This window comes from Phocoena phocoena, chromosome 11 (genome assembly GCF_963924675.1).
Source record: "Phocoena phocoena chromosome 11, mPhoPho1.1, whole genome shotgun sequence".
NCBI classification, from domain to species: domain Eukaryota; kingdom Metazoa; phylum Chordata; class Mammalia; order Artiodactyla; family Phocoenidae; genus Phocoena; species Phocoena phocoena.
The window spans coordinates 31,958,377-31,986,314 of NC_089229.1; the positions used below are offsets into that span (position 1 = coordinate 31,958,377).

At 36.7% G+C, this 27,938-nt stretch overlaps 2 protein-coding genes across 2 annotated transcripts in view; one reads left to right on the plus strand and one right to left on the minus strand.

Annotated features, from left to right (window-relative positions):
- CEP290 (centrosomal protein 290) overlaps positions 1-14,815 on the plus strand; it is a 96,522-nt gene extending 81,707 nt beyond the window's left edge. Inside the window, exons 44-53 of the mRNA XM_065888153.1 lie at positions 151-285; positions 1,655-1,741; positions 2,429-2,593; positions 3,109-3,231; positions 5,240-5,412; positions 8,626-8,767; positions 9,910-9,983; positions 10,553-10,647; positions 13,528-13,607; positions 14,570-14,815. Coding sequence (XP_065744225.1) covers positions 151-285; positions 1,655-1,741; positions 2,429-2,593; positions 3,109-3,231; positions 5,240-5,412; positions 8,626-8,767; positions 9,910-9,983; positions 10,553-10,647; positions 13,528-13,607; positions 14,570-14,815 — 1,320 coding nt within the window. The remainder of the gene's footprint in view (positions 1-150; positions 286-1,654; positions 1,742-2,428; positions 2,594-3,108; positions 3,232-5,239; positions 5,413-8,625; positions 8,768-9,909; positions 9,984-10,552; positions 10,648-13,527; positions 13,608-14,569) is intronic.
- Positions 14,816-15,227: 412 nt separating this feature from the next.
- Positions 15,228-27,066, minus strand: RLIG1 (RNA 5'-phosphate and 3'-OH ligase 1). The gene is made up of 7 exons (XM_065887346.1): positions 26,828-27,066; positions 23,672-23,789; positions 20,976-21,071; positions 20,102-20,218; positions 18,291-18,488; positions 17,063-17,232; positions 15,228-15,764 (listed from the first exon to the last, which is right to left on the minus strand). The coding sequence occupies exons 1-7, from the start codon at positions 26,915-26,917 to the stop codon at positions 15,576-15,578; spliced, it is 978 nt and encodes a 325-aa protein (XP_065743418.1). The 5' UTR covers positions 26,918-27,066; the 3' UTR covers positions 15,228-15,575.
- Positions 27,067-27,938: the final 872 nt, after the last annotated feature.

Below are 27,938 nucleotides of genomic sequence, written 5' to 3' on the forward strand. Positions count from 1 at the left end.
TGAGTTTGTTTGTTTGTTTATGGTTGTTTTCTCTAGAGCTCTCCAATTTTCTCATTCCTTTGAGGAAAAATGTTCCTTTTCAGCGTAGTGTTTCAGCGTAGCTTTTATTTGTTACACCTTAAAAATATTCCTAACTTCATTTTCCTGAAGACTTCAGGAATAGAGTCAGATGATCATTATCAAAGAGAACAGGAGCTCCAGAGGGAAAACTTGAAGTTGTCATCTGAAAATATTGAATTAAAATTTCAGCTTGAACAAGCAAATAAAGATTTGCCAAGATTAAAGGTAAATTTAATATTCTTTATTATAGTTACGAAATCTAATGCCTTTTTCTCCCTACTTAATTGTTATGTTTACCATGTTAGCTTATGTAGAAGTCAGAAACTCATATTCATAAAATATCATGGTAGTGTTATACTTTCTACATTTGCTCATTTAACAGTTATTTGTTGAGGGCCTTTTTTGTGTGAGGTACTCTTCTAGGTGTTGGTAAACAGCAATCAAAAAAATTCTCGCACTTGTAGAGCTTACATTCCAGTAAGGGGAGGCTCATAATAGGTAAGCAAGTCAATATGTAGTACGTCAGCTGATGTTAAAGTGCTAAGAAGAAAAAGCACAGTTAGTGTGAAGGGGGTGTGTGTGTGTGTGTGTGTGTGTGTGTGTGTGTTGCATAGAGGTATAGCTGACCCTTGAACTGCGAGGGTCCACTTATATGGGGATATTTTTCAGTAGTAAATACTGCTATACTACCTTTTCCGTGGTTGGTTGAACCCACGGATGCAAAGGAACTGCAGATATAGAGGACCAACTATAAGTTATACCTCCACATTGTTCAAGGGTCAACTGAATATGGGATTGCTCTTTAAAATAGGGTAGTAAGGGGAGGCTTCCTTAATAAAGTGATATTTTAGCAGAGAGCTAGGGGACAGGTAAGGAAGTAGGTCATACAGATACTAGAAAAAGAGTTCCAGGCAACAGAAATAGCAAGTTCAAATGTCATGTGTGTGGCAAGATGATGGTTGGTGTATTTAATTAACAGTTGTCACACTTTAAAATATTAGGATAGCTCTAAAAATATAGTCTTTAAATTAAAATATTTTAGGATAATTGTCTCTTTTAGAAATTTATTTTGATGTTTATAATAAGTTTATTTTTGGTTTTCCAAATCTTATCCTATTTAAGGGAGTCCTTTTCTCTTGACTGATTGTTTCATTTGTGTTTTTTAACTTAGAATATCAGCAATCTGTTAATTCCACTGGTAACAGTATAATTAAGCTATATCCTGCTTCTCTCATTCTGATTTTTACACTTAGAACCAGTGTCAGAAGATCAGTTGTCTCTTTCTCTGTACTATATGGGTAAGGTTCTACATATGTAGTCTCTGGGAGAGTTGAAATCAGGAGTTTTAAACTCAAATTTCTATTGTATACTAAGGCAATAATGCAGGAAATATTTCTTGAAATTCATATACAAAATGCTGTTATATTAATTCAGCATATGTCATGGTTCAAAATCCTCCTCATTGGTGTAAAGACCCACTTGTTTAATTCAGCTATACAGTTGAAGAGACTGGTAGGTCAGATGAATTGTTTGCCTTTCCTTTTCAATGGCTATAGCTATGTTAAATTGTTACATGTTTTCTTTAATCTTCTAGAATCAGGTAAGGGATTTGAAGGAAATGTGTGAATTTCTTAAGAAAGAAAAAGCAGAAGTAGAGAGGAAACTTGGCCACGTTAGAGGGGTGAGTATGTGAGAGTATGCCATATGTTTGTTTTGGCTTCAGAAGTGATAAGCTGGAAATGAAAAAAAAAAGTTTGGATATGTCATAACAGTATTGATATGCCTTTACTAGTGCCTCTAGTTTCAATTTTATTCTGCTGCATCTATAATGTAAAACATCATTAAGCTTTCTCTGTTTCAAGTTAATGTATTTTATCATCTGTCTCATCTTACATGCTTTTTATCCCACTTGGACTCTATACCATCTCTTTTTTCATTGCATATCCCTCTACACCTTGAAAACATTTAACTTCCAGGAATCTTCCATCTGTTCATTGAGGTAACTGCTAACTGCTCCTTGGTCTGATTCTAACATTTTATAATTACTTTTTTATGATATCCATGGCAGCTTCCTAGTTATAATGCTACTATACTAATGTTCTTTCCAGTATACTAGGGTTTAAGGTGTTACTTATTAGCTGCATGACTTTAGGAATATCAAATTCTCTGAGTCTTGATTTTCTTGTATGCAAAGTAAGGGTAATTCCTCTTTCACAGGGTTATTATAACGAGTTGAAGTCGTACAAGCCTTGGCTTCAAATGTTAGGAATCAACAATGAGTTTAATAATAAACCTCTTATATTCTTGGTACTTTATGTTATACTCTCTAAAATATTTGATTAAATAAAAAGTTAACATTTTTTCCTAGTCTGGTAGAAGTGGAAAGACAATCCCAGAACTAGAAAAAACCATTGGTTTAATGAAAAAAGTAGTTGAAAAAGTCCAAAGGGAAAATGAACAGCTGAAAAAAACATCAGGAATATTAACCAGTGAAAAAATGGCTAATATTGAAATGGAAAACGAAAAACTGAAGGTAATATTCTTAATGTGGTCATTTGTACAGAATGTTTTACTGATATAATTTTTAAAGACAATTTAAAATATAGTGTATAAAGTGGCTTTAATGGATGCAGTAGATATTTTACACATACAGAAAAAAAAATGTTGGAGACAAGGCTAAGAGTAGTTAGAGTAGCACCACTTGGTCATTTTATTATTTCCAGACCATTGCTTCTCAGTCTGGCAGCATAAAATAATTAACTGTATCTATTTTCAAAAATACATCTGCCTAAGCCCCCAATTTTGAGATTGATCAGATTATTTTGGGATTGGTCCTACCATTGGTATTGTGATTCTTTTTTAAAGTCATCAGCTCATTCTAAGCCAAGATTGGGAACCTCTACTCTAGATGACCAGTATTAAAGGGAAGAATTTAATTCTAATTATATCAAATATGGTCTCTAAAACCACCTTAAACTAAGTTTTATGAGTTTACAAGATCATCGTTTATTTCCTTGTTTTGATAATGTAGGTTTTTTAAATTACTAGGCTGAATTAGAAAAACTCAAAGTTCATCTTGGACATCAGTTGAGCATGCACTATGAATCCAAGACCAAAGGCACAGAGAAAATTGTTGCTGAAAATGAAAGGCTTCGTAAAGAACTTAAAAAAGTATGGCTTTCATTACTGACTATACTTATTTTTATGTTAATTAACTGCTACATTTTGGGAAAACAGAATGAAAAAGTTGATGAGAGTATCTACTCAGAGTAGGTATTAAGAGATTTAGGAATTGTGCTGTTTTGTTTTGTTTTTATTTATTTATTTTTTAATTGGGGTATAGTTGCTTTACAATGTCATGTTAATTTCTGCTGTACAGCGAAGTGAAGCAGCTATATATCCCCTCTTTTTTGGATTTCCTTCCCATTTAGGTCACCACAGAGCACTGAGTAGTTTACCTGTGCTATACAGCAGGTTCTCATTAGTTATCTATTTTATACATGTTAGTGTATATATGTCAATCCCAATCTCCCAATTCATCCAGGAATTGTGTTTTTATGCCCACCATCCTTTCACTATGAGGAACATTGAAAATAAAAAATTAATAAATTCAGAGGCAGTATAATGTAGAAGCCACTTAGCCAGTATTCAAATCCTAGCTTTATTACTTCTTTTTTTTTTTTTAAATAAATTTACTTATTTTTGGCTGTGTTTGGTCTTTGTTGCTGTGCGCGGGCTTTCTCTAGTTGCAGCGAGTGGGGGCTACTCTTTGTTGTGGTGCGCGGGCTTTTCATTGCGGTGGCTTCTCTTGTTGCAGAGCACAGGCTCTAGAGTGCGTGGGCTTCAGTAGATGTGGCGCGAGGGCTCAGTAGTTGTGGCTCTTGGGCTCTAGAGCGCAGGCTCAGTAGTTGTGGCTCACGGGCTTAGTTGCTCCGCGGCATGTGGGATCTTCCTGGACCAGGGCTTGAACCCGTGTCCCCTGCATAGGCAGGCGGATTCTTAACCACTGCGCCACCAGGGAAGCCTGCTTTATTACTTCTTAACTGTGGGAGCTAGGGGAATCTACTATTCCCTCTCCTATCAATTTCCTCATCTGTAAAACTGGGAATATTGAGTATATCTATTTCACAGAGCTGCTACAGGGTTTAAATGAGTTAATATTTATGCACATGTCTTAGAATAATGCTTGATGTACAGTAAAGAGTATATGTGGCTTCCCTGGTGGCGCAGTGGTTGAGAGTCCGCCTGCCGATGCAGGGGACGCGGGTACTTGACCCGGTCCGGGAAGATCCCATATGCCGCGGAGTGCCTGGGCCCGTGAGCCATGGCCGCTGAGCCTGCGCGTCCGGAGCCTGTGCTCCGCAGTGCGAGAGGCCACAGCAGAGAGGCCAGCGTACTGCAAAAAAAAAAAAAAAAGAGTATATGAAAGTATTTTGTTAAACAGTAAGATTCCTTTCTATTTAAGTGGCAAAATATACTCCTTGCCCCAGAAAAATAGGTGTTGTTATTTATATGGATGATCCAGTGAATAAATTGCAATTAATATTTTTAAACTAGTTACAGTGGTATATGAATGTATTGTGAGGCCAGAGTGATACTGTGCTGTGAATGTGGATGTTTAATAGTGGAAATAATCTGTGGTAATTACACATAGTTTATACTTACAGTTATGTCTCTCAGGTACTAAAAAGTCAAAACATCTTTTAAAAATCTAAAGACATTTCCCCCACGGCATTTTAAAACAACTTGAAATCTAATCCCATTAACTAATTAACTGGATATATGTACCTTATGAATTTATTTAAATACTTAGAAAAATTGTGTTTGGGTAATGGTATTGAAATTAAAATACTCAGTGAATGATGAAAAAAATCTAAAGACATAAACTATCCCATTTTCTCTAACTATTACAAATATGACAAATTTAAAGTAACCACTAGAGTAAAATATTGTAAATGTATTTTTCTAACCTCATTTACGTGATCTGTTCTAATTATTATGGCCATATTGCTGTTTTAGAGTAAAAGAAACATTGGATTTTTATTGGAATTTTAATCAGCATTTAGAACTCCAGGTTATTTTCTTTCTAGTTTGTAGTGATTGATAATTTTGAATATACTATGTCCATGAGAACAGTATTACATTTTGGCATAATATACTAATTAGCTTTTAATGATAGGAAACTGAAGCTGCAGAAAAATTACGGATAGCTAAGAATAATTTGGAGATATTAAATGAGAAGATGACAGTTCAACTAGAAGAGACTGGTAAGAGACTACAGTTGGCAGAAAGTAGAGGTCCACAGCTTGAAGGTGCTGACAGCAAGAGATGGAAATCAATTGTTGTTACAAGGTAGGAACAAACAGTTTAAAATTTGCACAGTTTAATGAGCTCTAATTCTGCCATTATTGTTTTTAAAGAATATGACAGTATCCTGATTCACTTAGTTCTTTCGTGAAGAACTGTTTGGTTGTTTGTTTTAGCATGATCCTCACTTTTTCTTCCTTAAAATATTTAGCTAATTGGGGTGTCGGCATGGGACAGAGGAGAGCTGGGGCTGGGCTAAGGGTGTTGGAGCTGGGTGGGCATCGTGAAGCTGCCGTCAGCCATGAGCCTGGACTGATGGTGCCAGCTTCTCCTGGCAGCTTCTTCTTCTGCTTTTCTCCAGCTACAACTGCAATTTTGGAGTTATGTTCTGGGCATCTTGCTCTTCAAGTAGCCTCAACAGATGAATTCAGCAAACAGTTTTAGTGTCTTACTGGCCTCTGCTTTCTGGCACTTGATTTTCTCCCATCCCTTGAGCCTTTTCTGAAAGTATGTGCAATTCCTGCCTGTCAAATCAACTTTGTGGCTATGAAAGAGGTGATAGGAATTCAGTAGTAAACATTCATATGTTCATTGTCACTATCCCCGGAGGTGGTTCATCATAACTCCGATGAGTCAGTAAAAGGCTTTGGTGTCATTCTCACTTCCAACGTTAAGCAGCTGCTTCAAGGAGTATATGTAGAAGCCAGAGACCAGTGACATCCTGCCCGTGTCCTGTCCCAATAAAGTCATCCTGTGTGAAGTGGTGTTCTTGACATCTACCGGCCCCATTTCAGAAGGCAAACATATCTTTATTTTACCATATTCCTAGAGTTCTTCTGTCTGTGCATCTCAGTATCCCCTTGGATATCTACCTGCTGTTCAGAATGGACTTGATGTGGATGGGCAGTCACCATCACTACAGCTGGGATGGGAATCTTAGCACTGTGAGGCCACAGCAGGTCCCATAGTGGGCCTGTTGCACTCACTTGACCCTGTCAGACAAGTCTAAGGAGAAAAGAGAAAGGTTTTGCAGGTAGATTAGAAGGCCCAGGTGGCCAGGCAGTCTTGGAGAAGGGTCCTTGGTTCCTGTCCCAACATCATACTGAGAGTACTCAGAATCTACTCTTCCCCCATAACTGTTTCTTAATTCTGTCAGAGGGCTGGTGTGAGGGCTAAATGAAATAATATGTGTGATAGTATAAAGGGGAGAAGGGGTCTTCTTTTGCCTACTTGGACTCCAGCAGAGGCTCTCAACCAGCAACCCTATCAGTTGATTTCTTGGTTGGCCCTTTATTTCCTTCTACAATCACACATGGACTCAAAGAATTTTGAGTTGCTTCGAGATGTATTTATCCAGCAGGTATTTTACTCAGTACCTGCTGCATGCCAGACTCTGCTTTATGTTAGATGTATTTCTTTTTTTTTTTTTTTTTTTGCGGTATGCAGGCCTCTCACTGTTGTGGCCTCTCCTGTTGCAGAGCACAGGCTCTGGACGCGCAGGCTCAGCGGCCATGGCTCACGGGCCCAGCCGCTCCACGGCATATGGGATCTTCCCAGACCGGGGCACAAACCCGTGTCCCCTGCATCGGCAGGTGGACTCTCAACCACTGCGCCACCAGGGAAGCCATAGATGTATTTCTAAAAGGCCTGCTTTGACTAGGTTCCTTCAGAGAGCCAGGTAGCTTCCAGGGCTTAGAAATACCTATTTCTCACTATGCCCTTAAGTAAATTACAGTTCTTCTGTGAATTTAAGGTTTTTTAAAGCTGTGGAAATGATAATCCCTGTCCTCTTCTTTTCTAAAAAAGGGCTCTTTGGGGCTGCAGAAAAGGTTATTAATGTGAAAAGGGTTTATAAAGTTTATAAATATTTTAAGGGGTGATGAGATTTAACCATAACTGAAAATGACTTTGCCCTTTAGATCATTTATGTGTTTTTCATCTGAGAACTGTACAGATTACTGAGTATAGAGTAGGCCTTCAGTAAGCATTTTTTAAAAAAACTAAGTCCTAGTAGAATCCACTTGACAGAGGCTAATTCTCATCTTTGGCCTCAAGCCTCTCTAAATCCACCAAAAAAATTGCTGAAGTCTGCAGATGGGATTAGACACCCAGTTCGGTAAAGTGGTTTGGAGATAATCTTTTGGTACCCATTAACCATTATGTTCACGCTGAAATCTTTATAGTTGCTCTGTTATTTATTCAACAAACTGATAACATCTATTCCACATCCAGCTTTATAGTACTGACTGCTGAGACAGGCCGGGGTGATGCAGGAGCTGTTTTAGATAGGGTGGTCAGAGAAGGCCTCTCTGACTGGGTGGCATTTAGAGCTGGGAATTGAATGACAGAGTGAGCTTCAGATATTTCACCACTTCGATAGCTTTTGTCAGGTTAAGAACGTTGCCTTCTAATCTAGGTTCCTAAGGTTTATCACAAGCTCTTTGATAATAATTGTATTATTTTGTTGTAATACTGAGATAATAATTTTCCTTCTTTATCCTGTCCTTACCTGATTTTGTTGCCAAAGTGTTCCTTCTTTCCTTTTCTCTGGAAAAATTTGAATGTTATAAGCATTGTCTCCTTTAAGGTGGTATGATGGGTTTGTAAAACCATTTTGGCTCAGTGTTTTAGAAGTTTCTTTTGGAGTCTGGATTTCTTTTTGAACTATTGATCATTTCTTGAAAATTTACAAATCTATTCAGATTTTTACAAGCTTCATCCCTCCATCTTATGCCATTTTTACAAGCTTCATCCCTCCATCTTATGCCATTTTTCTTACCCCTGCTTTTACACATTCTTTTCCCTCTCCCAGCAGTGTTCTTTTGGTTTTGCTCTACCTGGATACCTCCTACGTGTGTGTGTGTGTGTGTGTGTATTAAATGCTTTAGTTTGTTATCTCCAAGTATATTCCTAAGAATATTCAATAATACAGAATTTGATATTCTTATGAATTTAATTTCTATTTGTGATTGAAAAAAGGTATTGATTTTAATCTTTGACAGTGGTAAAATTCAGGCTCCATCCTTGTTACAACTTTGGGAAACATCTAAATCCTCCATTTAATTGGCCTGTTAATTAGGGGTACTTATCCGTTGCTGTCACCTAATGCTAAGTAAATATGTAGGAAAAGATTTGACTAGAAGACACAGTATAATAAGATATTCTTTATTTTTAGTGCAGTAACTTGAACTAGCTTTTAAATGAATTAGAGAAATTATTTGCCATGTCTACACCATTTTTTTTTCTTTATACTTTTAGAATGTATGAAACCAAGTTGAAAGAATTGGAAACTGATATTGCCAAAAAAACTAAAAGCCTTACTGATCTTAAACAGCTTGTAAGACAAGCAACAGAGAGGGAACAAAAAGTTAAGAAATACACGGAAGATCTTGAGCAACAGGCAAGTAATGTCATTTTTTTAATGTGATAAAATAATGCATCATATTTCAAACCACCCCTCGGCATTCATTGTCTTATGTAGGTAAAAATGAACTCTGGACTAATTCCTCTCCTACAAGTTCCATCTAAGTGAATGGCCCCACCATTCACCTATTTGTTTAAGTCAAAAACCTTGGATCATAGACTCCTTTCTTTTCACTCATACCCCGTGTCTTTTTCATTAAATCCTGTCAGCTCTATTTCAGACGTATCCCAAATCTGATGATGTCTCAGCACCTCCAACACTGCCAGTCTAGTCTAAGCTATTCTCTCACACCTGAATAGCAGTAATTTCCTAACTGGTCTCCCTGCTTCCGCTCTTGCCTTGTTTCACCTTCTCCTTATCCCTGACCTATTTTCCACATAGTTGCCAAGTAATCCTTTTAAAGGTATAAAGCAAATCATAGCAGTCCCATCCTTAGAATCTTCCAGTGGTTCCCATTACCCCAGAACAAAATCCTAAAGTTCTTTTCATAGCCTGCAAAGACCTACATGGTATGGCATCTGGTTTCCTCTCTAGCCTCACCTTTACTTTCTCCAGCACTCATAGTGCTCTAGCCACGCTGACATTCTTTCAATCCTCGGGAAAACCAAACTCATTCAAACTTATGGGCCTTGCTTTTGTTCCCCTTGTTTAGAATACTGTTTACCCAAATATTCTCATAGCTCACTCCTGCACTTCATGTCTCTGCTTAAATGCAAGCTCCTCAGACCCTCCCAAACCTATACTACTTTCCATCACTCTGTCCTCTTACCCTAGGTTATTTTTCTTAATAGCCCTTCCCACCATCTTGAAGTGTTATCGAGTCACATCACATGCTCACTGTTTGTCTTCCCCCACTAAAAATGTAAGGACCACAGGATCATGAAGGAAGGGATTTGCTTATTCACTGCTGTATCCAGTGTGCCTAGGACAATGCCTGGCATGCAGTAGTTCCTCAGTAGATAATTGTTGAATAAATAGTGGATAGATCACCATAGATGTACGATCATATGAACTTTTGAAAACTCAACTTTTAAAATTATGCTTCATTGAAAGTATCTTTATAAAACCTCATATTTCCGTGTCAAACTTTGTCTTCTAACTTTTCATTGTGCCCAAAGATTGAGATTCTCAAACATGTTCCTGAAGGTGATGAAACAGAGCAAGGCCTTCAATGGGAGCTTCAAGTTCTTAGGTATATTATTCATATGACTACTTTTTAAAAATTATTTTTCAATATAACCACATTTGGTATATCTAGACAGTTAAGATTTTTCAACCTTGCTACCTAATAGGTTTTTCAGCCTTATTTCATCCTTCTAATGCCAATCACTCTTTTATATAATGGATGCTAAAAAAAAGGGTAAACCAGATCTTAATATAGGTGTCAAGTTTGTAATTTAAACTTTCTTAATAGCATAGAATATATTAAACCTTAGCTTCCAAAGGCAAATGTTAATTGAAATGAGGAAAAAAAATCTTCCAAGGCTCTGTGTAGCGTACTTTTGTGAGGCTCCTCCCTGCAAGAGAAAAACTACTCTTGAAAATGACATCAGATCAGATTTTAGGAACATGAAGGATTTTGATTCTCTGATCTCTGAGAATGGTAGCATTGCAGCAGGGAGAGTAAATGGACAAATGTTTACCTTTATAAATATCAGCAAGTTCTAAGCACTGTACATCACACAATTAAAGAAATGCTCATGTATTTTGTGGAGCAATGTCTGTTTGTCTTTTTTTTAACACATTATCATTGTGTTCTAGATTAGCTAACAGTCAGCTGGAAAAAGAAAAAGAAGAATTAATCCATCAGATAGAAGTTAACAAAGACCAGAATGGACCTGAAAGCACCATACCCGGTAGTATATTTTTTAACACACTCATAGCATATTAGATAACCCAAGTTTTTGAATTAGGGTTTGCCTTTCTTGTTTGTTCACACATTTCTGATAACTGTCTTCCTTTTATAAAATCAAATCCTTGATTTAAGTTTTTAAAGCTGTCTCTCTGTCTTCCACGAAACAATATTCCCATTGAGCCCTTTGAGTTGTCTGTAATATTGAGTAGCAAGTATTCAAGTGTCTTTCTCCTTGTATTCCATCTGGATGTTATGGATTTAACCGTGATACAATGCTAAGTAATAAATATTAGGTCTGTTGCTTCCAGTTTCTCAGTATAGGCCCTTTTAAGCCCTTTGAACATTTTCTTCTAAATGTTACTTTCATCTTATTAATTTAAAAACTACATGTATATAAGTAAACATTGCCTATATCCTTTCTTTTTTCCTTTTACAAAGTAAAAAAGTCTATCCTACCCTCTTCCGTTTGCATTCAGAAGTGATTACTAATCATTCCCCTGTTCCTGTGTGCATAGGCATGCACATATACACATAGGTATGTAATGTATATGTATATGCGTGAACACACATACAGTGAATAGTTGATCCTCATTATTTGCAGATTCTGTATTTGCATATTCACCTACTCAGTAAATTTACTTGTAACCCCAAATCAGCACTGTGTGGTACTTTTGCAGACATACACACAGAGCAGTGAAAAATTTAAGTTCTATGATCCACACTTTCCTAGATGAGATTCAGCAAGGTGATGCTCTGCATTGTTTCAGCTCTCATACAAGGATGACCAGAGGAAGAGACAACAGGGGGCACTGCTGAACAGGGCAGGAACCTCTGGTTCTGGGACCAGCTGGACTGGGTTTAAATTTCAGCTCTGATGCCTGTCATTAGGGCAGCCTCAGGAGTCACTTGATACTTCCGAACCTTGTTCTCTCCTGTATAACAAAGAAAATAGGACCTACCAGGATGAGTTGTTTCCAGGATTTAAGATTATGAAATCTATGTGAGATGTATGTGTATGTAGGTTTATTTTCCCTAAGAGCAGTGGTTCAGTATTCACTAATTCATTGTTCATGTTGACTTTATAGAACATAACTACTGCAAATAATAAGAATCAATTGTTTGTATGCATATTGTATTTGATAGCTTTTATGAAAATGCCAAATTCTGTTCCAAAGGGTTATACCAATTTATATCTAAACAGTTTTTGACTATTTCACATAGCTTTTCAATATCCTAGCAAGTAGTCTTGTTGCTACTTTGTATTAAGGCTGTCATGTATGAGTCATTCCAGACACTGTGCTAAATGCTTTACAAGCGTTTTATAATTTAATTCTTATAGCCCTGAATTTTGAGTACCTCTGTCTCCATTCTACCTGTGTTAAACAGATTCAAAGCAGCTAGGAAGTGGCAGAGGCAGGATGAAGCCTAAATCTGTGAAACTCCAAAGCTCCCTGCCATTTCCTGTTATTGACCATTAGACTGCCTCCTCTCTTGGTGACTAGAAGTACATACGTAAACCTCTCTTGATAACATCTCTTCCAGCAGCCAGCTTGGTGTACTAAACCAGACACAGCACCAAAGAGCAGTTAATGCTGTTGATGTTAGGCAAGTTCTCTTTCTAAACCTCAGTTTCCTGAGAAGGAATTTCTGAACCCTCATTTTCTCATCTTCTATTTAAAAATAAGGATATCTACCAAAGACTGTTAAGGCTCAAAATCAAACCAAAACTGTTTTGGAAATTTTAAAGCACTATTTAAGTATACATGATCATTAAGCTAACTTTTGGAAAGTGCTATACATAATAATCACTTTTACTGCATAATTTCATTGCCAAGCTATGTAATATATAGCATCCCACTGATTAAGACAACTCAATATAGCATTCCAGTGATCAAAAATCAACTCTGTAAAAAAATCATTAGTACTTTCTGCAGAGGTGAGGGAAGCTTTGAAAAGTATGAGGAAAATATTTGTCTCCAACTTAACAGTAATTGGAGGACCATTCCAAGGTCACTTTAATAGAATATGCTTCCTGTCCCATTCATGAAAATGTATTTGCTGACCATTATTTTCTCAAAATTCAGCGTTATTTTAAAAATTTTACCCCTCAATGGATGTAAAATATGACCACATGACACATTATATGCAGTTTAAAGAAAGTACGTTTCTAGCAAAGATGGCAATAAAAGCAAAAATACTATTGCCCATTGATTCTCATTATAAAATTAGAGATATGTTAACTCTGGGGGAAATCAATAAATTAAAGCCCTTGTGCTTTTTATGTTTTCCTACCAAAATATCAGGACTTATTCATCTTTGTGTTATCCATCCTGCCCAGCACATTTTTCACATAGTATTGGGTTGGCCAAAAAGTTCGTTCAGGTTTTTCTATAACATCTTACGGAAAAACCCAAATGAACTTTTTGGCCAACCCAATAATTACAGTAAATACGCACTGAAGTACACGGAATAGTCAAAGCTGTTGGGTAACAGGAGCATTTGGCCACCTTATGGTTGTAGCCCCTTCCCTAATAGTCTACTTATTCTAATGTTGTACTATTAGCACCTAACAAATTTTCTTGGTTCTAGAAATTTTCTCTGAAAATAATGGTTTCTTCCATGTAAAAAATCAACCTGGATCTATACTTCTAACAAACATCTAACGTATGCCTCTTCTCTTTGTCTGCTTATGGAATTATAATACCTGATACAGAGGTAGCATACAGAATTCACAGCCTGAAAAGTGTTTCAACCATAAAAGACAACATTTTCCAGGCTCTAGTTTCATAAATTTCCTCCTTATCCTCTAAAATAAATCCTTTATCTTGAACTTATTCAGAGTGGGAAAAGCTTAGTCTAATTTTCACTTTTTTGGAGGCAGATCCTGATCAACTAAAGGAAAAGGTCAAAGATCTAGAGACACAGCTCAAAACCTCAGATCTAGAAAAGCAGCATTTGAAGGTAACTATTTTAATTATAGTATTATAAATGTTTTGTGAAAACAGCTGTTGAAAACTGTTTTTATGCTCACCATCTCTGAGTTTTAAGTATGTATCCTAAATATTCCTGGGATCACATTTTATACTTACATTTAACCTTGATACTACAAAGTTGATTATATTCATCTGACTGTATTAAAAATATTTATTAAAACAGAACCATCAAAAAATTGAGACAAATAGGATTAAAGAGTAAATATTTTTAATTGTCACAAATATAGCTCATTATTTTAATATTTTTCTAAGTTTTGGGTCACATTGGGAAGTGTCTTTTATTTCCTTTAGAAATTCTTTTCAGGAATAGTTCCCTTAAAGAAAGATATTTGATATGCTTTATCTCTTTAAGAATCTGTAAACAGAACAAGAGAGCATAAATATGAAAATTAACTAGTGATCACTGGCTATTCTACATGGTCATTAAAGCTCAAATTGTTCCTTTACCAGATGCCTTTTAGCCAGGCAGAAGCCCAACAGTTTACCTGATCATAAATATATTTATAACAAGTGACCATTATTCATTGAAAATTAGATATTTGTAAAGAAAATACAAGTAAAGCCTAACCAAAGAATCTTAACCAAAATAACTTCAATGTTGTGAATAGCCAAGTTTTTTGATTGCCTCATTGAGAGTATCTTAATATTCTTTTGGAGAAAGATTAAATCCCCTCTGATTTAAGAGCTGATAAATTTTAGTCCAAGACCAGGACATAACTTAGAGAACAAATAATTTGACAGTTAACAAGTTAGTTACTTACACTGTACAATGAAACCTTATTAATAAAATCTTAAGAAAATACTTCTGCCGTATATTTGACTATTCAGGTTACTTTGGCTTTCATGTTTGTAATTAATCTCTTTAGTTCACACCTAAAGAATGTATTTTTTTCCTATATATACCTTTTAAAGATAATATGTTCTTATTAGGAGGAAATAAAAAAGCTGAAAAAAGAACTGGAAAATTTTGATCCTTCATTTTTTGAAGAAATCGAAGATCTGAAGTATAATTACAAAGAAGAAGTGAAAAAAAATATTCTCTTAGAAGAGAAGTTAAAAAAGCTTTCTGAACAATTTGGAGTTGAATTAACTAGTCCTGTTGCTGCTTCCGAAGAGTTTGAAGATGAAGAGGAGGAAAATCCTGTTAATTTCCCATATACTAAGGGCCACCTCTAACTATAGTTTTATTTAACTGTTTATTAACTTTATAAGTTAAAATTCCATCTGGAAGTTCCATCTGGCAATCAGGCAAGTCTCTGACCTACATGATTTCCTTCCCAATACCTTGTACCTTTAACTAAATTGGAATTTTTAGTAAATAAAATTATACGAAAATTTCAACGTATTAGAAAAGTGTATTTTTGAAGACTTTTAGGATAAGTTATATCTGTCAAATAGGCAATGAGCTATGGTGAATTCCTATACATTCATAATGTTTTAAGTTTCTTAAACATTTAAAACTGGGGTTTTATATATACTTACATATTCTCAAATTATATGTGTGTGTGTGTGTGTGTGTATATATATAGATAAAAATACATTATGAAGTTGAGCCATAAGTTTTCTTAAATGTCTAGCAGTATTAAATTCAGCTTGAACTATTTAATTTTTAAAGTAAACGGTCCAGAATTGTTGGTTTGTCTTTTATGCTACTACCCATGTATAATGGACTGAATCTAACCTTTGTACAAGCTGGGCAGCTTACTATTATATTTTAAATTCCAGACGTTAAAAACTCACTTGCTGTTTCTCAATAAAATTTTGAATAGATATTTGCAGGTGGGAAATTCATTTCTTCAAATGCTAGAAGACATGATGCTATATTAGACAGTGAACAATAAATAGAAACTCAGATATTTTTACCTTCTAAACATGGCAGAGTATTCAATATTGAAATATAATAACAAAGAAGCTGGTTTTTAATTGCATTTCCAGTTTATACATTGAGTATTATATCTTTGAGCCTACCAAATTTCTGATTATCTATTTTTGAAAAGTGATTAAATAAACACTTAGCATCAAAGGCATACACATAATTGTTCAGATTCATGTTGATAATAACTGGTTTTGAATTCATATAGGTATCTGGGATTGGCCAGCATAAACCAAGATGGTGGCGATGGACCTGAAAAGGAAAAAAAAAAGGGCATTAGCTTTTAGCCTGTATTATCTTCATTCACTTACAAATTTTTTGAGTGCCTACTATCTCCCAGGCACTATTTAAGGCTCCATGTCATCTTACCCTTTTTTTTTTTCATAGCTGTTCTCCTGACATATTACATATTTACTTGCTTATTGTCTATCTTCCCCATTAGAATGTAAGCTTCATGAAGGCAGAGGCATTGTTTTGTTGACTCTTATTTCCAGCACCTGGAAACATGCCAGGAACATAATCAGGGGCTCCATAAAAATGTAATGAATAATAGAGTCTATTGCTGAGTGCAGAAGTTAGCCAATTCAAAAATGTGGGCAGAAGGCATTCTAACCAAAAGAAATATCATGTGATAGAATCGTGTTTTTGCTCTGGTTGCATTTAGTTAAGAACATATACAGCGTGGGTGTGTTTGGGAGATGGGGGTAAAGAGTTCTGGAAATTTGAGCAGGGGCCAGATCATGAAAAATCTTAATGTCACTGAACACTTTTATGCAGGGAAGTAGTATTCTCATTCATTTGTGAAGCACGGACAGGACAGGGATAAGACTGAAAGATAACACTGAGGAGGGTGACAAAATAATTCAAGCATGAATCTTGTTTTAAATTAAAATCAACAGCCAGTTGGTTGGTAAGAAGTACACAGATGCAACAGATGAGAATCTTTTAGAACTGATAATCGGATGTAGGAAGTGATGGAGAGAGGGGTTAAAAATGATATCTAAGTTTTTGGCTTCAGTGAATTGTTTGGAGTTGGGGTTGGTCCAAACTGGACTAGGGTCCAGTTTTGAACATTACAAACTAGAACCTATGTGAAATCAAACAGACAAGTCCAGGAGACAGAAAGGGTGCAAAGGGTAAAAGAATTCATTCTGTATATATTAACTGTCACCTTGGCACTCTTTTAACTCAATGAATTCTATAATCAGGTACCTTTGAGAAATGCTGCGTTAAACTAAGTTATTAGTACAGATGTCTTAGAGAACACTAATGTTCAACATGAATTTCAATACAAGAAGGCAATACATAGTATGCAGGGTTTTCCGGACATTTTCATCACTTTAATTCTGAAACACATCTAGAAGAACCAACGCCCCACAGAATAAATACATATTGGGAAACACAACTTTATCATATAAAGATGGTGGCATGTGAGATGAAGAAATTAAATTACTGCAAATCAGAATTACTGCAATTTGTAGAGCATTTTAGTGCCACTTCTACTTTAAGAACATAAAATGACAATCCCACTAATTATTTTCTGCCGTTACCTTGATTAAACAGCCATCACTGCAGTGCCACACGATTCCTTCAATTTTACCCTCTCTGCAACCTTCAAACCAGGACAACAGATCATTGTGCTTCAAAGTAGGTAGATTTCTTATTTGAAATGCTCCATGTGGTATAAGAAGATGTAATGGATGCTTCTTGCTTCCTAACCCTAAAATTGTAAAACTTTGCCATTAGCCATACAGAAGTTTCAAAAAGAATGAGGAAATTTCTCCCTCCAAATTAAAAAAAGCCTCTAAAACACTGAGGAATAAATTTACCAAAAAGTTTAATTCCTTGAACAGAGACAAGTGCCCTCACTCAAAAGTCGGCACCTTATCCCATTAAAGCTAAATTCCACCTTTGTGTGCTCTATACCAGGAATTGGCAAACTATGACTAAACCCAGCCAGGTGCCTGTTTTTGTAAATTGTTTCAATGGAACACAGCCAACCCATTCACTTAAGTACTCTCTATGGCCTCTTTCAGAGATATGGCCCAAAAATCCTAAATATTTACTGTCTAGCCTTTTATAGAAAAGTCCACCAACTGCTGCTCTACACCATTAGCCACATTCAACTATCATTCAGTATTTACCAAACAGCCACGCTGTATCTGATAACTTGTATAATTACTGTCTTAGATTCTTTTCACCTGCCAATCAGTCTGCTTCTGATCTCTATACAGGATTTTGCTATTCCAGCTTTAATGACCTTGGGTCTGTCTTCATCCCTGGGTTAACAATACTCCATAGTGCCCTCAGGACTTGTACTCAGATCATCATGGTGTATATTCTAATGCTTGATATACTATCCATTGCTAATTCTTTTATTTACTTTACTCCTAGCTGTTAATTAATGCTAAACTAATTACCTAGCCATGAAAAGCAACCTAAGTGCCCATCAATAGATGAATGGATAAAGATATGGGGTGTGTGTACACACACACACACACACACACACACACACACAGAAAATGGAATATTAGCCATAAAAAAGAATGAAATCCTGCCAATTGCAACAACATGGATAGACCTAAAGGATATTATGCTAAATGAAAGAAGGAAAAGACAAATACTGTATGATTTCACTTATATATGGAATCTAAAAACCAAAACAAATAACTCAAGTTTATTAGTCATTTCTTTAGTGTGTATTTTTTTTCAGCTGAACCTAGGAAGTCTTCTTTAAAAATGACTACCGTAACTAAACAAGAAAAAGGCTTTACTCACCATATGGGTTTCCATTAATATTGGTTCCTATAAGCTCCAGTGTTTGTTCTAATAGATCTGAGAGTGGCACTGCACTAATTTCCAAAAGACCAGGATCATCAGAATGATGCCTCAGTACCAGGGCGATTTCAAATTCATAATTTACTACAGAGGAATGCCAGCAATACTGTTTGTTGTTTTTCTCCACTGGTACCCAACCTATCATTTAAAGAAAAAAGTGTTTTTTATTGCACTGTTTTTCTTTGGATTAAGACCTAAGGTAATTTTAATTTTTGTTGCAAATTTTCTGTATTTTCTGGATGTTCTATCACACATAGGTATCACTTTTAACATCAGTGGAAATATTAGCAGTTTTACTACTTTGTAAATCATAATCTTTTTCTTTAATCATAAGGTCTCATTCTTGATTCTGCTGAGGAATTAACCTGTTTGATTAGTCACTTCAGAGCACTCAGCATTCTTTTAATAGAAAATTCACATTTTCAATAAGAATTGAGCACCATTCTAAGACACAGCACCAAAACCTTTTCTTAAATTAAGTTTTCTCTCTACCTTCTCTCCAGTTTCAGGGACGATAGACAGATGCAAGTGTTCCGCAATTTACTGTATTGTTCCAGTATTTATTGAACAATTTATTGATTCTACATTTATTGAATGTTACTGCTACTCCCTTCCTAACTACTGATGGCAGATTAGGCTTCTTTGTTGTGGAGAATTCCTTACCAAAAAAAAAAAAAAAAAAAGACAAACTAGGGCATAAACACTTTTATGACCGTCACATCTTTGGCATTCATTATTCACCCAGATTACTATAATAACCTCTTTGCTGATCTACTATCTCCCTTGTAATTCTATTTCAAGAATTTAAATTTAGTTCTGCTGTAGCTCTGCTTAATAATCATCTTCAGGATAAACTTCAAACTTCTTCAGATGGAATATAAACCCCTTTAAGATCTGAGCCCATTCCACATCTCCAGCCTCTACTTTTATAGCTTCAAGTGTCATACACTCTAAACATTCCAGCCACAATAAGGTGTTATTTAAAATTTCTCAAAGACTCCATGATCTCTCCCCTTCATGGGAGTTTGCCTAAGCTGACCTTCTCCCTTCCCTCGCCAACTAACTTCCTGGTTCTTAAGCTTCAGTTTCAATGTCCACTCTACTTAGAAGCCTCCTCTAACCACCACAGGTTGAACTAGGAGTTCTTCCTCTTTTCTCCATTTGTACCCTGTGTATTTCCTTTTAGTTCTTAAATCATACTATTATTGGTAGATTTTTCCTATTGTCTAAAAGATCATCAAGGATAAAGGTTCTGATCCTCCTCACTTTTGCATTACTAGAATCAAAGAGTACTTTGCACATTATAGGTTCTTTTAATCTGGAGTTATCCTTCTACTCAGCACACTTCTGCAAAATTTCCCCATCTCCAGAAAAACTACTGTGAGACACCTATTTTCACTTCCCTTCGAGACAGTCTTCTAGGATCTTTGCAAAAAAATATACATATTGTTATCCCCAGTCTAAAAAGTAAAAAGCTTAATATCCCATTTCAGATTAGAACATACCATCATCGTGACAACACTTCAAGGCTATTCCCACACTCAATGCTTTATTAATCTTCACAGACTACAGGTAGTAAACTGTCCACCTGAGAAAAGATTCTAAACTTGAGAGGACGTTCTTGATATGAAACATCTTTGGTATCATTAAACTTAAATTAGACTTAGAAAAGTTGTGCTATACAGATAAATACCATGAAGAACCATATTAAAATTAAGTTCTGTAATTTCCAATTGAATGTATAATAATACCAGGAATGTGTCCATTTTCATCAGGCATTGGATTCCCATTTAATTGTTCTATTTCCTTCGCTGGTATCCAGCACTCTGGAACAGGTTTGAAGTCCTCCTCAACATTCCAAAAAAATTCTAAAAGAGTTAAACAATCTTATGTGTGGCGATACTTTAAAAAAATACATATAACACTGAACAAATTCAAAGTGGGAACAGCTAATGAACCCCATAATGTCAGGTATCATATAATTAGTCTCCATTCACTACCACCACAATGTGACTACTCAGGGTTAAGGTACTAACACTTTAAATTTTCAATTTTGAACCCACCACTATCTGTAACAGTAGTAACAGTCTAACTAAAGCAACCAATGTTCCAGCATGTGTGATTTATGGTAAATTTTTAATGCACTATGAATATAAATATATAAAGATTATATGTATGAATCAGTGGATATATAACAATAAATGTATGTATCTACTGTAATAATTAAAAATATTAATAATCCTTTGAGATTTGTGCCTGATTTATAAAATTACCCATTTGTCTCTTAGGGAGACAAAACCAAAATGTGTCACTCATTTTATATATATATATATGTGTGTGCGTAGATATATATATATCTACGCACACACAATAATTTGTATGTTTTAATAAAATGGACATGCTACAATGAAGAGTCACAGAAGTGTTAGGAAAATATTTTGAAATATTTTTCAAGAATATGCTTTTACATATAAAGATATTCAATTATAATTTTTTCTTTTCCCAAGGTGCTTAAATTGTAAAGAAGCATATAATATAAAGAACACCATAGCAAGAAATAAGCCAAAAATTTCAACTTAAATCATGTAAAGCTTTAAAAAAAAAAGAAAAAAAGGACCCACTAACCTTTAGAGTTTTGTTTTGAATGTAGAAAATTTTTAAACCTTTTCTCAGCTAGTTTGTTAGGTTTTCTATCTAGCCGAGCCCAAAGGTATGGCTGACCTAAAAAATAATGAAAGGAAAAAAAAAGTTTAAGAGGCAAACAATAAAATTTATCTTGAAAGACATTTCCATATAAAATTTTTCAATAAACAGTAGGAGTCATCTCCTCTAAGAGAAGCAACCCAGAAGACAAAGGGAGATAAGCAGTATAACAGACATCCTACCTAACAGTACCTGATGTATAAGACTTAAGTCTTTGATTAGAGAGTGATGGGGATGAGATAAAAAACAAATGTGACTCTTTCATAAGGACATTCCACAGCCATATTTTATTAGAAACTAGCAATTGTGAGAAACCGAAGCTACCTCTATACTAAATGGAAACGTAACCAGAAAATTGTATTCACACTTTCCTTGAAACCTAACTATGTGCTATGAGGGTTAATTCCCAAAAATGTGGAGTGAGGCTAAACTGTTTTGCATGGCTCTGACCCCTGGGGTCAAGGCAAGGAACACTGATTGATAACAATGCTTTACAGTCAGGGATCTGAGAAGTTTCAGGGCAGGTGCCAGCACTCTTTATTGACAACAGTGAGGCTAATGAGTTGCACCTGGTCTCAGTGAGACTCCTGGAGGGCTGATGTTGAGGCTGGTTACTTAGCAGGAAGATACCTTCAGGGCCAGCAAAATATAAAAATCCCCAGCTGAGACTCCATTTCAGATTCCCGGTTTCTGAGGTGTTCCCTGTCTATATCAGTGGTGGTCCCTGCTTTAAGACAGTGTGTCCTGCCTGGATTTGTCAGGAAGGTGGGGGAGGAGTCGGGGCGGGACTTTCACCTGGTCCCACCATATGCTTTGCTGTGAGTCTTTGGTGTGACGCGCATCCTTTTAATGCCTTTGCTGCACTGCCTATCCTTTACCTGTAATAAACTGTGACTCTGCAAGCACTGTCACTCTGGGTTCCGTAAGTTGTCTTTAGCAATCCAATCTTGTTTAACTGCTACCATTATACATGATTACACATATGATGCACACTGAAGTTTCTTAATATAAGTCTAAAAAAATCTTTTAGTTTCTTCAAACATATAAATCAGAGACTTATCTTAAAAATTATTGATTAAAGTTTGGTTTAGGCACTATATATTACTCATTAGCTATACCAATAAATAATATGAAGAACCAGATTAAAACTACATTGTCATTTCTGTTGAATGGACCTTTTGTTCTTTTCACAATAAACATAAAAGAACGCATTGCACTCACACCCATTAAGATGGCTACTATCAAAAAAATAGAAAGAAACAAGTGTTGGTGAGGATATGGAGAAGCTGGAACCCTTCTGAAGTCCTGCTAGGAACGTAAATAATGCAGCTGCTACAGAAAACAGTATGACAGTTCCTCAAAAAATTTTAAAAAGCATTAGTATATGATCCAGCAATTCCATTTTTTGATACATACCCCGAAGAATTGAAAGCAGGGACTCAGATATTTGTACACCATGTTCATAGCACCACTGTTCCCAACAGCCAACAACAGATGGAAGCATCCCAAGTACACACTGATGGATGAATGGTATATACACACAATTATGTAGTATATACAAACTTGTGGTATATACATACAATGAAATATTATTCATCCTTTTATAAAGGAAGGAAATTCTGACATGTACTACAACATGGATGACTCTTGAGGACAATATGCTACGTGAAATAAGCCAGCCACAAAAAGACAACTACTGTTAAGACTCCACTTATATGAGTTACCTAGAGTAGTCAAAACCCTAGAGACAAAGTAGAATGGTGTCTGGAAGAAGGTGGGGATGCTGAGTTGTTTAATGGGTAGGAAGTTTCAGTTTTGCAAGATGAAAAGAGTTCTGGAGATGGATGTGTCGATAGCACAACGATAAGAACTGTACACACCACTGAACTGTACACTTAAAAATGGTTAACATGGTAAATTTTATGTCATATGTATTTTATCACAATTAAACATGAAAGAAGATGCACTTCAGAAGAGATTTCCTGATATAAAGAATGTGTTCAATATGCATTTAACTGTTCTATTTCTCTTGCTGGAATTGAGAGGTAATTTCACTATCCAGAAAAAAATCACAAAGATTATTTCTCTCTTTTCAATGCATTTTTTTCCTTAACATAGTTGACAATTTCTATTTGAGTTTAAAGTACATTAAAATGAAATAAATTAGAGACATTGCCAATAGTAATAAAAACAATGGAATCAGCACTGGGACCAGTGGAATAAGAACAAGCTTTAGGGTCAGATAAACCCTATTACCAGTTGAGCCTTCATTAATTTTATGGTCTCGAACAAATTATTTACATTCTCTGAGCTTCAGTTTCCATTTCTGTGAAATGGAGAGGCTTATTGTGCAAATTAGAGATAACACATATAAAGCATTTATCATACTGTCTGGCCCTTAATGGGTATTAAGTAAATATTAGTTATCTTTCCTTCTTCCCCCAAGAGAAAGATACAATGATATAATAAATAAGTATAATGTACCAATTGTGATTTTATTATTTTCCTATTATACTTAGGTTTCCAAGGGTTTATGAAGAGCAATGCCCCATTTCAGATATATATAGTTTAAGTGACTAAGAAAAATAAGTAATATTTGTAGTACAGTTTTATATTACCTTTGTAAGTAGTAACATAACAACATGTTCCATCCACTTTTTCTGTTGGAATTGCACTGTGTATATCTGCATCTAATGCCTTGTGACTTATAGTTTCAGTTGCCAAAACTTTAAATGGCTTAAAAAAGAGAAAGAGAAAACTGGTTTAAGATAAATAGCCTCTATACCTTCGCACACACTCTTACCTGGAAGTTCTTAATTTCACTAGCTCTAAGGGATGATCACCAGTTTATCCTTCAAAATATTTCCCCTGTGAAGTTCTTACAAATCACCCACTCCCCTTCTATGCTATCATAGCAATACATGTTTTTCCACACAGATTTGTAATCAGAGTCGACTTGAACAACACAGGTTTGAACTGCATGAGACCACTTATACACAGATTTTTTTTTTCAATAGTAAATACCGCAGTACTACACATTCAAGGTTGGTTGAATCCTGGATGCAGAGCCCTGGTTATGGAGGAAACTCGAATATGAGGGCCAACCACAAGTTATACTCGGATTTTCCACTGCAGTAGGATCCAAGCCCCTAACCCTGGCATTGCTCATGGGTCAACTGTATTCACATGTTTCTTTATCCACCATAATAAGCTTGACAACAGGAACCATGTCCTATGCAGAGCTACATCCCTAGCACAGGTGTTAAGTGTGTTCAGTCATTTACTTGACAATTATTTGCTAAATGCCTCCTATGGGTTAAGTATTGTCCTCAGCACTGGGATAGAGGTGAACAAAAAAGGACCTGCCTTTGGTGGAAGGTTCATTTTAAGGAGGGAGATGATAACAGCAACAAAATGTATAGTACAATGTTAGCTATGGTAAGTGCTGAGGAGAAAAACAAATGCGGACCCTTTCAGCTTTATCAGTAGTGAACTGTTTGCATATTTAACTTACGGTTTTTCTACTGTCAGGAAGACAAGCCAAGAGTATCAAGAATGGAGGAAAAGACATTTTCTAGGATTCCTACCAACTTTTTATCTGTAATTTATTTTCATTTATGAGAAAAGACTATGCCACTGTTTTAGTCTAAATTATCTGAAGTAATACTCACCTTACATAATGTGAAAAAACACTGTACAATATAAACATACTGGTGTGATAGGCTTAAGACTAAAAAATGAAGTACTGTTTCAGAGTCTGGCAAACTTAGGAAATTAGCCCCACTCTGGTACTGATTCAGTATTTTTAAGATAAAGCTGAATGGTTAGGGATTTATCAGTAACTTATAACATTGGTATCAGAGGATATCAATTTAACCTGTGGCAGTAGGACCAAGGTTTGGCCCAATAGCTCTCCGCGTGTGTGTGTTTAAATTTATCAAAGATTCTAGGGAGGAGATGACTTTATGGAGTTTTTGATAAGAACAAATATCCCTTCCATAAGAATGAATTACCTACCACTCCATGCTACTGACATGTCCAAAGGACAGCATAAGATACCAAGGGGTACGCAGAGTTCTCCTTCTCTGTTACTTAAATCTTTAAACTCTGACTGGAAACAGAAGGCATGTGTGTATAAAAAGTAATAGCTAGTATCAACTGAGTGATCCTCTACAATTTCTTGGTAGGGGAAATCACTAGAATAAGTAAGCTGATGAAAGATTTCATAGAGAACTTCTGATCCCAAATTTTTAAAATCCTGGAAGTGATCCAGGCAGGGTGCGTAGCCTGAGCAGAGAGACAGGATTGTGCTTGCTATGTTCACAGGATGAAACAGACTTTGCTAGAACAGATATGTCACTTTAAGTAGGCACCTCTGTCACAAACACACACGGCATTTTTCACTACACTGAGCTCAGGCACCTCATTGTGGGCCTAACAGGCACTTTACGACTGGGCCTGATTAATGAGAATCCTTGAATTGCAGTTAAGAATTTGAATGCTATGCTATAAACAACACTATAAGCTATACTTGACTGCAGAGGGACAAGAGAAGGGGCTTATTTTCCTGGTGGAGAGTGCTTTCACAAACTACTCGCCTCTCACCCACAACATACAAAGTTGAGAATCACAGCTACAGCGAACCACTATTCAGGATGCCATTGTTTCGTATGAATTAAGTTTGTTAGGGCTTAAAAAATAAAATCTTGACAACTACTGCTACAGACATTTAGTAGTAACTGCAGGGTTTTGACTAGGAAAGAATAATGATGATCATTCTCAGCGGCAAGAAAGAACAATTTAGTGCAAAAGGGCGTAAAATATTAAGAACTATAATAGCAGTGGCAGTGAGACGTTATAAGGTAAAAAGCATCAAGGTAAATGGAAAGCTGGCATGAAATGACGCCAGGGTTTATCCAGTGCCTACCATGTGCCAGGTCCTAAAAACTGGGACTAGAAATAACACAGCAGTCTTGGCCTTAAAAGTCTTTTAGCCTGGGAGACAAGAAGGCCAGTGTGAACGACGTTAACAGGAAGTAGAGGTGGAGTCAAATGCACATGCTGATTTTGTATGATGAGCTGAAGCACCCAACCGGTAAGTGGTGATTTTGCTATCAAGGACTTTACTATGTATTAAAGAGTTATCCTGATACAGGATCATTCACCAGTATTTATTAAGGGCCCTCTCCATGTGTAAAACACGTTGCTGCCAGAATAGAAAACCTTGAGATGGAAACACCAAAATTAGAATCAAGTAGTTAATTACTGGTAACAATACACGAGGTCTGATCTTTAGTGACCTATTTAGGTTAGTTGTCAACACTGTCATCGGTTCCCAGGTTTGAACAGGTGAAGCAAGTCTTCTAAAATCTCCACTTTGACACCACACTCGTGAAAAGTAGGAAAGCTTGTTTTGCGGTGACTATACGACTACTTAAGGGACTTTCCTCAAAAGGTGGTAACCTAAGAAGAAAGGAACATTATTTAAGATGCGGGTTTTCAATTTCCATGCGATGGCAAGTTTGAATCGCCGGATCAGAAAAATTCTCCCGTAGATTCCCTCCCTTGCAACTAAGAAGGTACAAGAACCTGGAGCTCGGGGCGTAGAAGACCCGTACCCTAGACCGCCCCAGCGAAACCTGCAAACCGCCCCCGCCCCCAGTCTACAGGGCGGCTCCACCGCGCCTGGGAGCCCTCTCCGAGTTCAAACGTAGCCCGCGCCACGGGGAGCAGCCCACCCGCGGCCGCCCCGCGGGCCCCGCGCTCCTCGGTACCTGATGCTCCCTTTTGGTGGAAGGCTCCTCTTTCACCTCCGTCACAAACACACACGGCATTTTCCGCTGCACCGAGCCCAGGCGCCTCATGGTGGGTCCACAGGCAGTGCGAGTGGAAAGCGCGCTTGCGAACAGCGCCGGGTCCGTACCAGGACAACATCCACAGCAGTCAGCCGAGTTGCTCAAGCCACGCACGTTCCGCGCGCTGGCCCAACGGCCGCGCTCCCGCGTCCCCCGGCACCGAGGTGGGCCGGGACGCACGCCCGGAAGCGGCCTCCTGGCCGCGGAGCCTTCTGGAAGTTGTAGTGCGGAAGCAAAAGGTACCTCCGTGTGTGCTCTCGCGAGCGTCCCTCAGGGTTGTGATGACGTTGAAAACACGAAGATCCGTTTCTGGTGTGTGTGTGTATTAGTAGCCGATGATATTTATGAAAATTAAATGCTATGAAGTGATAAGTAATCAGTGATTTTAGGTGGCGGTTTAACACCATTTTGATGAAACCGATTTGCCTGTTCCCTTTAATATGTTCCTGGGAGAAGCACTGTAGAAGCTTAGAAATATCCGGAGACATCTCAAGGCGAAATGAAAAGTAATTTCCCTGGAAAAATGTTGGAAAACGCTACAATTAAAACATCTAGGACCCTCCCAAGAAAGAAATATTACCGTTTGTATTACGCCTCATTGTGCGGCATAATATGGTCAAAATTGGTTCTGGTGTCTTTTCCAGAGTGAATGCAAAGTGTAGCCTTAGACCAATCCAAAACCACACGAATACCAACATCCAGCTTTCAATCTCCATCTTTCATAGGAACCTCATTTACCTTAGTTAAGTATGAGCTCCAACAGAGTCCGAATGGCTTGAGTACTTGTCGTCAATCACCTGCAGAGGTAAAAACAGCTTTGACTTATTGTTCAAAAGAACTTTGGAGGGTAAGTAATGACAGTCAATGACTGAATAAAAATTAATAAATATTAAATATTTAGTAATAGTAGCCTTTCTATCTCATTGAAGCTAGTAGTCCCTAGTAGGAGAGTTTTGATTACTGCCATCTTTTATGTGTCTGGACAATGCCCAGGTCTCATTCCTATAATTGTCTTATCTGCAGGTATCAG